This window comes from Somniosus microcephalus, chromosome 6, assembly GCF_052327205.1.
Source record: "Somniosus microcephalus isolate GS21.2 chromosome 6, FLI_Smic_1.0, whole genome shotgun sequence".
In the NCBI taxonomy this organism is placed as follows: Eukaryota; Metazoa; Chordata; class Chondrichthyes; order Squaliformes; family Somniosidae; genus Somniosus; species Somniosus microcephalus.
This window is the reverse complement of record NC_140992.1, coordinates 206,289,395-206,305,105: the sequence shown is the minus strand read 5'-3', so window position 1 is coordinate 206,305,105 and position 15,711 is coordinate 206,289,395. Positions and strand designations below refer to the sequence as shown.

The 15,711-nt window shown below is 42.7% G+C and overlaps 1 protein-coding gene across 1 annotated transcript in view; it reads left to right on the top strand.

Annotated features, from left to right (window-relative positions):
- The window catches only part of LOC147116398 (palmitoyltransferase ZDHHC1-like), a 104,663-nt gene that overhangs the window by 26,070 nt on the left and 62,882 nt on the right, over positions 1 to 15,711 (top strand). The window contains 3 exon segments of the mRNA XM_085991282.1: positions 6,251 to 6,469; positions 10,679 to 10,854; positions 14,286 to 14,387. Coding sequence (XP_085847408.1) covers positions 6,251 to 6,469; positions 10,679 to 10,854; positions 14,286 to 14,387 — 497 coding nt within the window.

Sequence of the window (15,711 nt, the reverse complement as noted above, 5' to 3'; positions counted from 1 at the left end):
CGCAACCAACAGGGTATCTCCTTAACAACCAATCCGATTGAAGGATTGAGAAATAAGCAGTGGAAGGACTGAAAAAGAAGTGTAAATTAGAGTAGGTGAATTCAATGTCAAATCAGGTACAGAAAGAGAAATAGAGAGGGAAAGAAAGATTGGATTAAGAGATGGAGAGAGCGAATTAATTTTCAGTGCCAGAGATGGTTGATTGGCACGTCATTAAAAGGGTACTTGATTGAAATGGCAGGACCTAACTTTCTGTGGTGAGTTTAGTTCATATCTGTCTCACAAATACAGCAACTTCACGACCATCAATGCTTGTCAATGGTGAAGCAGACAGCAAAATTCCGATTTCACGAAGCTAACGCCGGAGCAGTACAACTCGGACAGCAAGTTTTGGATATTGGCGTTTAACCGTGCATCTCCTTGCCTGAAATTGCTGTACCATTTACACAAAAATAACAATGAGCGCCATTAGCTTCACCTTTATTTTGACAGCAAAATCTGGACCACTGTATTCCCACTTCGATCTCCCTGGCTGGGATTAGGAGTCCAGTGCCTGTACCACTCCCTGGGTGGCTTGGGAGAGAAGAAAGTTGGTAAGATGGCAAGATGTTTACAGTGTGATGTTTGGGGACACTTGAGGTATAAAAGTCTACATATTTCTTTAGCAAAATACTGCAGCTGCTGGAAATCTGTAAACAGAAACAGAAATGTTGAGAATACTCAGCAGGTAAGGCAGCATGTGTAGAGAACTGTCGGTCAGTCAATGTTTCAGGTCTAAGTCCTTTCCTCAGGACTGGATGATATTAAAGATAAACAGCATTTAAATAGGAACAGATCAAGGGGAAGGGAAAAAAACACCGAATGAACTGTGAAGGGTTTTTGTGGAAAACAGGAGACTATTAAATGATGGAAGTAATAGTAAGAGTCGAAAGGAGTTACAATAAGACAAATCTAAAAAATTTACAAGGCACAGAGTGTGTGAATCGCTAAAGAGGGATTGGTAGAAAGGGAATGATTGGGATATGGAACCCCTGTCCCAAAAGTACTGGTTGGGTGGTCTTGGATAAGTAAGTGACTGTCTGTGTTTGGCCTAGTAAGTTTGGTGTGCTTTGAAGGGTCACATGGATCTTGTGGATAGCACATTCAGTGAGTTGGTCACACCGCAGGTAAAGGCTAGCTCAGACAGTAAATGGGTGACCAAAAGGCAGGGTAAAGGCAGGAAGGTAGTGCAGGAGTCGCCTGCGGTCATCTCCCTCCAAAACAGGTTTACCGTTTTGGGTACTGTTGGGGGAGATGACTTATCAGGGGAAGGCACCAGCAGCCAGGTTCAGGGCACCATGACTGGCCCTGCTGCACAGAAGGGTGGAAAAAAGAGGGATAGGGCTATAGTGATAGGGGATTCAATTGTAAGGGGGATAGATAGGAGTTTCTGCGGCCGAGACCGAGACTCCAAGATGGTATGTTGCCTCCCTGGTGCAAGGGTCAAGGATGTCTCGGAGCGGGTGCAGAGCATTCTGAAGGGGGAGGGGGATCAGCCAGTTGTCGTGGTACATGTAGGTACCAACGATGTAGGTAAAAAGAGGGAGGAGGTCCTACAAGCTGAATTTAGGGAGTTAGGTGCTAAATTGAAAAGTAGGACCTCAAAGGTAGTAATCTCTGGATTGCTACCAGTGCCACGAGCTAATAAGTTTAGAGAGAGTAAGATAGATAAGCTAAATACGTGGCTTGAGCAGTGGTGCAAGGGAGAGGGATTTAAATTCCTGAGGCATTGGAACCAGTTCTTGGGGAGGAGTGACCTGTACCAAGGGGACGGTCTACACCTGAACTGTGAGGGAGCCGATGTCCTCGGGGTAATATTTTCTAGGGCGGTTCGGGAGGATTTAAACTAATTTGGCAGGGGGATGGGAACCTAGGTAGTGGAAAAGAGGGAAGTCATATGAAGTCAGAAATAGATGGTAGAAAGGTGAGAAGCAATAAGCAAAGGAGAGAAACACAAAGGGCCAAACTAATTCATAATGAGAGTGTGAAAAAAGCAAGCCTGAAGGCTTTGTATCTTAATGCTAGAAGCATTAGGAACAAGGTGGATGAATTAGTTGTGGAAATAGAGGTAAACAAGTATGATTTGATTGGGATTACAGAAACGTGGCTGCAGGGTGGGCAAGGCTGGGAACTTAACATCCAGGGATATACAATATTTAGGAAGGATCGGCAAAAAGGTAGGGGAGGTGGGGTAGCATTGCTGGTAAAGGAGGGGATTAATGCAATGAAAAGGAAGGATATTAACTCGGATGAAACGGAATCTGTATGGGTAGAAATGAGAAATAGCAAGGGGAGGAAAACGTTAGTGGGTGTGATATATAGGCCTCCAAATAGTAATATGGAGGTGAGGGAAGGCATAAAAAGGGAAATTAGAGAAGCATGCGATAAGAGCACAGCTGTCATCATGGGTGACTTTAATTTACATATTGATTGGACTACCCAAATTAGTAAAAATTCTGAGGAGGAGGAATTCCTGGAATGTTTTCGGGACGGTTATCTGGACCAATATGTCGAGGAGCCGACTCGAGATCAGGCCATTTTAGACTGGGTATTGTGCAATGAGAAGGGACTTATCAGCAATCTTCTTGTACGAGGCCCCTTGGGTCAGAGCGATCATAATATGATCGAGCTCTCAGTCGAGATGGAGAGTGAGGAAATTGAATCAGAGACTAAGGTCCAGAACTTAAATAAAGGGAATTACGAGGGTATGAGACGGGAATTGGGTAAGATTGATTGGGTGGTGTTTCTGGGGGGATTGACAGTGGATAGACAATGGCAAGCATTCAAAGATAGAATGGAAGAATTCCAGAACATGTTTATACCGGTTTGGCATAAAAATAAACCTAAAAAGGTGACTCAACCGTGGATAACGAGGGAAATTAGGGACAGCATAAAATCAAAAAAAAGGGCATATCAACTGGCAAAAAAAAGCACCAGACCGGAAGATTGGGGGCAGTACAGGATACAGCAAAAGAGGACAAAGGGATTAATCAGGAAGGGGAAAATAGAATACGAAAGTAAACTTGCAGCAAACATAAAGACAGACTGCAAAAGCTTTTATCGGTATATCAGGAGGAAAAGACTGGTAAAATCCCAAGTCGGTCCCTTGCAGTCCGATTCGGGAGAATATATAATGGAGAATAAGGAAATGGCAGACCAATTAAACTCATACTTTGGTTCTGTATTCACAAAGGAGGACACAAATAACCTCCCAGGAATATCGGCAAACATAGGGACTAATGAGAGGGAGGAGCTGACAGAAATTAGTATCTCTAGGGATATGGTGTTGGGTAAGTTGAGGGGACTGAAGGCCGACAAATCCCCGGGGCCTGATAAACTACATCCTAGGGTACTTAAGGAGGTGGCCCTGGAGATAGCAGATGCTCTAAGGATCATCTTCCGGAACTCCATTGACTCGGGAACAGTACCCGTGGATTGGAGGGTAGCTAATGTTACCCCAATATTTAAAAAGGGGGGTAGAGAGAAAGCAGGGAATTATAGACCAGTAAGCCTTACATCGGTTGTGGGCAAAATGCTAGAGTCCATTATTAAGGATAAAATAGCGGAGCACTTGACAAATGGGGAAAGGATCGGACAGAGTCAACATGGATTTACAAAGGGTAAATCGTGTTTGACTAATCTGCTGGAATTTTTTGAGGAGGTAACTGGTAGAATAGATGGGGGAGAGCCAGTGGATGTGGTGTACCTTGACTTCCAGAAAGCCTTCGATAAGGTTCCACACAAAAGATTATCATGCAAAATTAAGGCTCATGGGATTGGGGGCAAAGTATTAACGTGGATAGAGAACTGGCTGGCAGATAGAAAACAGAGAGTTGGAATAAACGGCTCGTTTTCGGAGTGGCAGGCAGTGACCAGCGGGGTGCCGCAAGGATCTGTCCTGGGACCCCAGCTGTTCACAATATATATAAATGATCTGGATCAGGGAATTGGATGCAATATTTCCAAATTCGCTGACGACACTAAACTAGGAGGAGGGGTGGGCTCTGATGAGGATGTCAGGAGGCTACAGTGCGATTTGGACAGGTTGGGGGAATGGGCGGATACGTGGCAGATGCACTATAATGTGGATAAATGCGAGGTTATCCACTTTGGGGGTAAAAACAGGAGGGTAGATTATTATCTAAATGGCAATAGATTGGGAGATGGGGAAGTGCAGAGGGACCTGGGTGTTCTTGTGCACCAGTCACTGAAGGAGAGCATGCAGGTGCAACAGGCGATTAAGAAGGCAAATGGTATGTTGGCCTTCATATCAAGGGGGTTCGAGTATAGGAATAGGGATACCTTACTACAGCTGTACAAGGTGCTGGTGAGACCGCATCTGGAGTATTGTGTACAGTTTTGGTCGCCCCATCTGCGGAAGGATGTTCTTGCCATGGAAAGAGTGCAACGGCGATTCACCAGGCTGATACCTGGAATGGCGGGAATGACCTACGAAGAGAGATTAAATAGTTTGGGCTTGTACTCACTGGAGTTTAGAAGATTGAGAGGGGATCTCATCGAAACATATAAAATTATGGCAGGCCTGGACAGGCTGAATTCAGAGAGAATGTTTCCAATGGCCGGGGAGCACAGAACCAGGGGCCACAGTCTAAAAATAGCGGGCAAATCATTTAAAACAGAGATGAGGAAGAATTTCTTCACTCAAAGAGTGGTGAGCCTGTGGAATTCCCTGCCACAGAGGGCTGTGAAGGCTAATTCAATAAATATTTTCAAGAGAGAATTGGATATATTTCTGAAGGCTAAGGGGATTAAGGGTTACGGAGAAAAGGCGGGGACGGGGTACTGAACTGGTAAGATCAGCTATGATCTCAGACGAAGATCAGCCATGATCTCATTGAATGGCGGAGCAGGCTCGAAGGGCCGAATGGCCTACTCCTGTTCCTATCTCTATGTATCTATGTATCTTGCAGAAATAACACAGCTTTTCTTCCATCTGGTTGATTAAGACCGTAGATATTTAGGGAGATTTAAAATTCAGCCATGTTAGTGCTGTGTATGCAAGGGCTTGGATATGCCCGGCATTGTTTGTATGCTGCCTACAGATAAAGGAGATGTCCCTATCAAATGTGGAAGTGCCCTCCCATAGTTGGGGCCCCAGATATTGAGGTTGTTCCCTTTGTCCTGTCCTGTGTTCATTTGGAAATTTTTCCCCTGGGGTTTGTCACCCTCTATGTGCACGTGCAATGTTATGTATACCTTTTCCTTAGTGCTGTGTTTAAAATGAGCTCCCATACTTCCTTCTGATTCCCACTTTCCTTTTGAGATTCCACTGTGTTTCCCATCCAGCAATTTCCCTGTCAATGGTGGAGTGCTGGAGTTGGCCTGTGGCTGGTGTCCATTGGATGACTGTCAGGGCTGGTGATCCCTGTCTGTCAGGTTCTGCATGTTCCAGGACCTCCTTTGTGCGCACATTAAATGTTCAATAATTGTGATTCCTCCCATTCCACCTTCCTTCCCCCACCCCGCCACAGTATTAATGAGCAATATTGGGTCCTCAGTGTATCTCACACGAAGCAGAGTAGTTGGAAGTCCAACATTGGAGTTCACCGGTTCACTATAGTTTGATTTTGTTTTGTTTCCTTGGTCTAGCTGCAGTATTGGTGAGTGTTCTATCTTCTTCTAGTTTACTCAGGACATTGGGTTTTCTCTTGTCATTTGTGGTGGAGTTCTGGGGATGGGGTTCTCTTAGAGTGCTTTCCTGTCTTCTACTGCGTTGCGTATTTGGTTAGGAACAGGAACTTTTAGAAGATTAACTAGAGCTGTGGGTATGTGGCAAAGCAATGTCCTTTAGGGAAGGAAACCTGCTGGTCTATATGTGACTGAAGTGGCCCCGTAAGCCACTTGGTTGCATCAAACTGCTACACTGCAGCGGTTCAAAATGAAAGCCCTCTGCCACATTCTCAAGGGCAGGTAGGAATGGGCAATAAATGCCAGCTTTGCTAACGATGCCCACATCCCAAGAATGAATAAAATAAAGATCATCAGCAACCTGAGATGTACGCAAATGAATGGGAAAATGAGTTTAATCTTTGTGTGGACTATGAGACTTCATGATACACACCCAAGTGTCTCGGAGACAAAAAGCATGCATCAGAACGGCCCTACAGTAGCACTACATAAGCTGTACTGCTATGCGACCTATTTCAGTATAAGAAATTGCTTACACAAGTAATTTTCTGATATCTTGCAGATGAATTTCATCAATAAGAACAGCAATAAAACTGCACCAGAGAGGAATATTCGTACTTCAACAGTGGACTCCCATCATCGCTCAAGGACCAATGGCTGGAGCTGGCCACTACATCCATATCAGATAATCAGTTGGATAGTCTACTTCTACTTTGTTGTTGTTGTGTTTGGCATACTTATCCCTCTTCTTCCATTTCACTGGGTACCAGCTGGCTACATTGTATCTTTTTTATATAGAAATATAAGGCTGTATTGGATTTTTAAGGACTGCTTATTCCAGAGATTGGTATTGCTGATTAAATTATTTGTACACATTTCAGGAAGTGGTAGTACATTGTCCATTGCTGTGCAGTCTGGCCTGTGTTAATTCTGTTTTGCACATTTGATGACAATTCACCTCATTGTACCAAAGCTAGTTCTGGAATGGAACAGAAGATTGCAAAAACAGTTTATGTAATATCAATAATCACCAAAATTACATGAATTTAAACTGAGAAAGAATGGCAGTATAATTATGAAATAATCTTTGTCTACAATATACAGAATGTATTTTTTTATTAAATTGATTCTACAGATTTGGGTGTAGTGATGCACAGTGTAAAATACTAAAGTGAATGCAAGAGCGTTGTCACGGCATGGTGCAAATGGCTGGAGGCCACCATCTGTCATTGCAGGCAAACAAATAATCTTGGACTCTGATTTGACATTGGATCTTACAGTGTGTTTTTCCCCTACAAAGCCTGTTTACAGATTCCACTGTGTTTGTACCAGGCCGATGGCTGACTGTAATTGATGCTGAAAATATATAAAAAGATTTTCAAAACTCTGTTGATGAAGAGCAAGGATTGGCTTTAAGACCGGCTTAAATATAAAGGCAAATAGAACCTATTCTCACAAAGTAAAATGTTTAGACACATTTATGTCCCAATTATTCCAAGTGAAAACTGTACAAAATGGCCAGCTTTAACAGATCATAAAGAAAGAACTTGCATTTATATACAGTCTTTCATGACTTAAGGATGTCCCAACGTGCTTTACAGCCAATTAAGTACTTGCAAAAAATTACACAAACTCCATTCCCTAGTCACCGACTCTGCCCCACTCCCTGGTCACTGAGGCTGAACCAGACAGTTCGCAACTTTGGCGTCCTAGTTGACCCTGAGCTGAGCTTCCGACCCCATATCCTCTCCATCACCAAGACTGCCTGCTTCCACCTCATAACATTGTCTGTCTCTGCCCCCTGCCTCAGCTCATGTGCTGGTGAAACCCTAATCCATTAGTTTGTTACCTCTTGACTCAACTATTCCAATACTCTCCTGGTCGGCCTCCCACCTTGCAGCCACTGTCAGCTCCTCCAAAGCTCTGCTGCCTGTATCCTAACTCGTCCACCCTGTGCTCGTTGACCTACATAGGCTCATAGTCCGGAACGCCTCGATTTTAAAATTCTCACCCTCATTTTCAACTCCCTCAATGGCCTCGCCCCTCCCTATGGTCTGTAACCTCCACCAGCCCTACAAGTTCCCTCTAAGCGGCGCAGATGTGCAGCTGCCTGCCGGTCCAGCACAGTCTGGGACCAGCTTTTCAAATGTGAAATTTTGCACATGTGCGAAACTTTGAATAGGCCGCGCAGCCTGTTAAAGGGACTGCACACCCCAAAAGAATTAGGGGGAGCATTACCTACAACCCTCCGAAATCTCTGCGCTCCTCCAATTCTGGCCTCTTGTGCATCCCCGATTTTAATCACTCCACCATTGGCGACGATGTCTTCAGCTGCCTAGGCCTTAAGCTCTGGAATTCCATGCCTAAACCTCTCTACCTCTCATTTAAGACGGTCTTTAAAACCTACCTCTTTGACCAGGTTTTTGGTCACCTGTCATACTATATCCTTATGTAGCCCGATGTCAAATTTTGTTTGATAATGCTCCTGTGAACCGCCTTCAGATGCTTTACTACGTTTGAGGCGCTATACAGTATAATTGTTGTTGGCCAGGACTCCGGGAGAAGTCCCCTACTCTTCAGATGGTGCCATGGGCAGATGGGGCCTCAGTTTGACGTCTTATCTGAAAGATGGCACCTCCGACAGTGCATCGCTCCCTCAGTACTGTACTGAAGTGTCGGCATAGTTTATGTGCTCAAGTCGCTAGAGTGAAACATGAACCTACAACCTCCTGACTCCAAGGCGAGAGTGCTACCACTGAGCCAAGGCTGGCATCTGAGCTCAGTGTAATATGATTCACAGAATTATGCGTCAGATCTTAGTGATACAAAAACATGAGAAATAGAGCATTAATCAAGTTGAGAACTAGCAGTGATGGGTTTTAAATTTAAGAATAGCTGCTGGGCATAACAAACTTTTAGTGACAATTTTAATTGTACTAAACCTATTAACTGGAAAGCTAACTTACAAGAGTTCATTGAAACTATACTAAATCTGTATTAGTTGGAGCAGGGCACGGATAGCTTTTGTGTTAAATTCTGGATAAATTGCTTAGTATTTTTACTGGTCACACCGAAAGAATAGGTGTAAATTGTGTATACTTTTTAAAACAAAATTGAGAAATGCAACCAGTTCGTAGTTAAATAGCAAAATATAGATGGCAAAAAAAAAATCGCCTTTGAACAAAAAATGATAGGAACATAGGAACAGGAGTAGGCCCTCGAGTCTGTTCCATCATTCAATGAGATCATGGCTGATCTGATGATGATAATTGAAATTTATTTGAGGGTGGAATTCCTACCAGTGAAACTGCAGAATGTCTAATTTTCTGTATAATTACTAATCTGCCCAGAAAATTGCCTTCTCTGAACTTTGTTATTTAAAAGTTAGACTTCCCTGTGATTTTTGTTAGTGGGGCTATAAATTACAGAGAAAAATGGATATTTGTTTTCCTCTAATTAATGGCGTAACTAAATTGTGGGAATGTGCAACTTTGAAATGTGGGTGTTCTGAGAATATGAATCTGTCAGCTTATTGCATGTTTTTCTTAGTAATTAACAATCTCCTGTTCATTCAGAGGATTGCACTCACCTAGTCCTTTTTTTGCACTTAATGCATTCTGTAGTACATTCAATTGAGCAGCAATAGCAGATGCAGTTAGCAGTTTAATCATTTAAGTGATAATATATGCAGAATTCCTCAGTGGTATTACTTACAGTAGATCAGTAGTTCTCAAACTTTTTTGGTTGAAGGACCCCTTTCCAAATCGATTATTAATCACAGATCTCTGAAGGACCCCTTTCCAAACTGATTAGTATTCATGGACCCCCCATCTAAATTATACTATAATAATACTCATAATATGAAAGTGCTGCATGTAAAGAGTGTTTCAATAATGCTTTTAAGAAAACAGGTATTTACTTACAGACAGCAGTGAGATGGGTGTGCCTGTTTCTCACACCAATTCTGGGTACTCTGCAACAACAGATGGCCACTATTAGCCACTTACTGCTGGACAATTTTTAAAGCCGTCAGCAGGCTGGCCAAGGTAAGTGAGGGCACGAGCACCCATGCACATGGTGGGATGTTGCTGGAAGCATGACTCACCGCCATACTGTCCCACTGGCATCTTCTGTAACAGCTGCACTGTGGGATTGTACTTGTTTGGGTGAACACATTCAGGCACATGTTTGAAGGGCCCTGCAGGTGCTCTGGTCACGTGTCGGGAGGATGGCACACGGTCAAGGCACCATGGAGAGGAATCTGCTCAACCAGCAGGGAGCACTCGTTGCAAAGTGAGTGAGAGCTGTGGGCTTTTGAGGAGGTGGGCCTAGCCATTGAGAATAATTCGCAAGAACTGAGTAAGTGTTGGTTTTATAAGATGAGCAGGCTTGAAATTGCCTCCGGTCACGGACCTGGAAAGTCTCTATGGCCCCCAGTTCGAGAAACACTGCAGTAGATTACTGCTTTCTAGAGATGAGATGTTTATATGTTTATGTAAAATCTCTCCGTAAAACACAGCCAATAATATGAACAGCCAAAGTGAATTAGTGGAACATGGTCTAAGTACATTCAGCCTGATGATTTAGCCATCTTGGAACAGCTTCATTATCCATGTCAGAATTCATATTTGCATGTCAGAATTATTCATTGTTTAAATCCACAAAAGTTTTAGTGCAGTGTGAATCAAATTTATTGTATCCTTTTCTGTTGGTAATTATTTATGTTAATTTGTCCAACACTAGCAAATCTCTCATATTTGATTCAGGTCGAAGCTGGTGTGATTTGCTTGTGTAATGTATGTCTTAATGTGCGGATAAAAGTATTATCCAGTACTGTATATACCATCAGCTTTAAGATTAACAATAGTAGTCACTATTAATAGCTCTTTTTCATGTCTATTGTTTCAAAGTTGGCATACAAAGTTTCACAGTAAGACTATAGTGTCACAAACCATAATATTCAGAACTTTTTAACCTTAACGCTCTTCAGTGGCTTGGTGTTATGTTTATTTGCCACCTGGTTGTTCATTTGTCTTCAGCCAGCATCGATCCAGCTGATAAGAACGTTCGAGCCAAGCACTATAATAAGCCAATCACAGTGTTTGACCGCAGCAAACATAAACATGTTATTGAAAATCATCACTGCTATCTTTGTGAAGTTGATGTGTAAGTTCTAAAATGGTGTCCTGTCAGACAGAATAATCTATTGCTTCTTTATTGACTGGTAGGAACATACAAGCCATTGGAATGATATGAAGTAATGTTCTATACTACCCACTGCCCAAACTGATTTCATATAGGCCCTTACAGCCAGCAGATGGTAAATCTTCATCTTATCAGTCTGAGCTCGATTTGAACATAGGACCGAGGTGAAAGGCCTGTGCATCTAACTCACTACCACACCGAATCTCCTTTTGACATGGAAATTAATGCGCGTTCCAGACCAAAAAGTAAATATTAGTGCAATTTTAATTCTTCCTAACCTTTGTGACATTGAGCCATATGGACCAGGAAGATTCTAGTTTTGATGCTTGATGTGTGGCGAGTTACCCGTTCTCAGCTGGGGTGACAGTAAAAGCACTACAGATGGCCTCAGCACCCCTAGGCTAGGGAGGGTAAAAGTCAGCTCGGGTCCTAATCTTGATTGCTATCCAGTAACTCTTGCTAGAAAGTGTGCGTGGGTGAACATCTAGTAAAGAGTTCAGGTCTAGTGATGATGCCTTTCATGATGGGATAGCCTGGAACTCATTGACTTGACTTTCCCATAAATAATGACCACTTGGATGAGATACCAGAGGGCAGCTGTTGCCCATGGAGCCATATGGCAGCATTAGTCAGCATTGTAAGGAGAATGGTGTAGGGTTAGATTTTTTTTTTTCCCCCGTGTTGGCATCCAACAGGTGAAATTATTTTTCTCTATGGTAGTTAGGTACCATTGCAGCAGAAATGTCAGAATGGCAGTGGGTGAGTAAGGAGGCTTGTAATAAAGAAATTGCCCTTATTGTGAACTCTCCTAAACCACCCCAATGTACTACACAGCAGATAAGATTTATCTCCGAGGTAATTTTGACATTGAAAATTACGCAGATCGTAATTAAGCTTTTGTAGTGTCTAGTTTTCATTACAATGTGAGTAAAAACTACAAATAAAGGCAGTGCAGTATTGTATACTGTAATTGCTTGAGAAGATTTCAAAAGTACACCTCATGCCACTGTCATCTTTCTGTATAATTATATACTGGCATAGAATTTCCCTGTAATCGACTTGAAATTACCCGTTGATGAAGATGTGATCATGCCACATTTTTTAGTCATGTAACACGAGTGTCCTTGCAAGGGCATGGAACTGACAGGTTAGATCCTTAATGGCCCTTGCCACCATGCAAACAGTATAAAACCTGTTTGTAAAGTTTGAGTGCTATTATACATCTCATTTAAGTGTACACATTTTTGCTATTTAATTTTTTTATTCATTGATGGGATGTGGGCGTCGCTGGCTAGGCCTGCATTTAGTGCCTATCCCTAATTGCCCTTGAGAAGATGGTGGTGAGCCGCCGCCTTGAACCGCTGCAGTCCATATGGTGTAGGTACACCCACAATGCTGTTAGGAAGGGAGTTCCAGGATTTTGGCCCAGCGACAGTGAAGGAACGGCGATACAGGTCCAAGTCAGGATGGTGTGTGGCTTGATGGGGAACTTGTAGGTGGTGATGTTCCCATGCGCCTGCTGCCCTTGTCCTTCTAAGTGGTAGAGTTCGCAGGTTTGGAAGGTGCTATTGAAGGAGCTTTGGCGAGTTGCTGCAGTGCATCTTGTAGATGGTACACACTGCAGCCACAGTGCGCCGGTGGTGGAGGGAGTGAATGTTGAAGGTGGTGGATGGAGTGCCAATCAAGCGGGCTGCTTTATCCTGAATGGTGTCGAGCTTCTTGAGTGTTGTTGGAGCTGCACTCCTCCAGGCAAGTGGAGAGTATTCCATCACACTCCTGACTTGTGCCTTGTAGATGGTGGAAAGGCTTTGGGGAGTCAGGAGGTGAGACACTCGCCACAGAATTCCCAGCCTCTGGCCTGCTCTTGTAGCCACAGTATTTATATGGCTGGTCCAGTTCAGTTTCTGATCAATGGTAACCCCCAGGATGTTGATAGTGGGGGATTCAGCGATGGTAATGCCATTGAATGTCAAGGGGAGATGGTCATTGCCTGGCACTTGTGTGGTGCGAATATTACTTGCCACTTGTCAGCCTAAGTCTGAATGTTGTCCAGGTCTTGCTGCATATGGACACGGACTGCGTCAGTATCTGACGAGTCTCGAATGGTGCTGAACAGTGTGCAATCATCAGCACACAGTAATGATTTATTCCTCAAATTATTCCCCCCAATTGGCATCCTTCCCAAGCTGCATTGGTGCTTCAGAAACCATGTATTATTTTAAGTTGAATAAGTCAAGTTGTCTTCCCGTGACTCTGGTTCTGTAATATTTATATTGCTCAATTGGCAAAGTACGAAATGTTGCAGTAGATTGGTGCAGAGGTTGCATGTAGATTCTGATTAAATTTATATAGTATGACTGAGTCCTGAAAGGTCGACATCCCAATGGTTGCCAAGTTCCCTGAGTCACAATTCCATTGGTTTCTCCACTCTCTGCCATTATAATTTCAATCAGTTGTATGCTTTAAAGTGCCAGTGCTCTGTTTCTTTCTCCCTGGCCAACTGTGAAGAAAGTTACCAGTTGCTCTTGGTCAAGATGAATTTTGACCACTAGTAGATAGCTGCTAATTTTGACAACTAAGAAAGGGATTTGGGTTCCGAAGGAGACAGGTACTAGACCAGACATAAAATTTAAAAATCTTAAAAGGATAAAATAACCTAACTAACAGAATTAAAGATGTATTAAATAAATAAAGCAGTCACCAAGTGTGAAGACAGTGGAATGTTTCATGAACCCCATGCTAGGAACAACAAAACGAGACAGAAATGTGGGATCTGTGTGAAGTGGGAGAGAACACGTGAAATATTGTGACCTCTCAAAATGTCTTGAAAGAATGATCCCAGCGATGTGTGGAGGAAACATATTGAAGAGACCCCAGTATCCAGCTGTAGCTGTGCTGTTCTTTGACTTCATTTGAACTCTTCAGTTTGGTTACTGCTCTGTAATGGCTCCCAGATAGTTATAATTGCAGATTTCAATCCCCATGTCAATGGAAGTATGTGTACATGGAGAGAGGAGGAAGGAGGAAAAGGGAGGTGAATTTATGTTACTCCGCTGCCCATTGATCTGTGACCTTTAACTTGTCACATCAATAATTCATCCATGCTCCTTAAAGACACTCCTTTAAAATCTACCTCTTTGACCAAGCTTTTGGTCATCTGCTCTAATTTCTCCTTATGTGGCTCGTTGTCAAATTTTGTTTCATAACGCTATATAAATGCTGCTTCTTGTTGTGCTTGATTATATTTTAACCATCTTAATAGAATACTAGGGGCCTAACATTCCTCTTTTATGGAAAAATTACAGAAGTGCTTATTTTTCATTATAATTAATAAGCGATCAACATTTAAGAACCGTAGTTAATTATAGATTTGTATTATATTTGGTTCGCAGAGGTTTGAAGTCCAAGCACTGCAGTCAGTGTAACAAGTGTGTAGCTGCATTTGATCACCATTGTAAATGGCTCAACAATTGTGTAGGAGGCAGGAATTACTGGTAAGCCTGATTTTTTATTACAAGTTGATACAATAGTACAATTGCTCTAATTTTTTAATACACAAGTCTTAAAATTTATCTGGAGCAATAGATGAATTAAACTGTTACAGCAATATATTACAGTGGAGCCCTGATATATGGAACAATGTGAATGTATGAAAGTTTTACCATGGTTCTTAACATTAAATTGCATTGAAATTTACTTCAGTATATCTATTAAGGTTTTCTTTCAATAGGTTGCAGTAACTTTGGGCTTGCCCTGCATCTCTGGACTCTCCAACACCAATGTCCCTCGTTCACAGGAATGTTGGGTTCCAGATCTCTTGAAAATAAGTGTGCAAGAACATATGTCTGTGCGTCTTCATTTAAAAAAAAAAATATATATATTTTTTGAATTCACACATTTGTGCTGGGGAATGGAAGACTTTTCTGCTTTTGGCACACAATGTCAACTTGAAATACTTTCAGGTCAGGTAAAGAAGCTCTCAATGCATGGTTTAACCCCACTCTCGGAAGAGCATCTTCTACTGCACCATTGTGAATCTTTTCCATTTCCCACTGGCTGCAGCAAGATGAATAAATGTTAAAATATTCTGATCTTCATCCCGAAGGAGTGGCATGTTACCACTCTGAAATTCCTGAACCTCAGTGGGGTGGACACTCACGAAGCACTATAAATGATGCAGGTGTCTCCAACTTCATGCATGGATTTGGGGTCCAGTGTCGGGTAGACTGGTAGCCAAAGTCCCGCCTTGCCCCACTTCTCCATGAATTTCAGGCCCCTTGTAATTTAGAGTTTCCCACAGCATTAAGATCTGGATGATCGGTATATTGTATAATAAAAACAGAAAACTCTGGAAATACAACATCTGTGGAGAGAAAAACAGAGTTAACGTTTCAGGTTGCTGAGCACTATAGTAGGTACTATATTGTACCTGTAGTCAACGTCACCGCTAAGCTGCGCTGCGTCCTGTGCAGCCTGCCTCCCCCACTGCGCAGCCCATTCAAATTTTTGCGCATGCGCGGTACCTACAATGGAAAAACTGTGATGGTGAGCAGTCTGCATGGGACCTTGCCGATGACTGCGCAGTTTAGCGGGAACATTACCTGTAGTAAATGCAGGCTGCCTGAGAGAATGGGAGACCAGTGCTGAAGAGTAATACTGGGCCAGGAGCAGAAATCTACATTTATCAAAGTCTTAATACATTGGTGTTTTTGCCAGTCCACTTGTACTTTACTGTATAAAGTTTTACAGTGTGGGGGGTCAAAGCTCCATACCAAATGCCCATTTTAGCATTGAATTTCCTTTATGATTTTGAAAGAG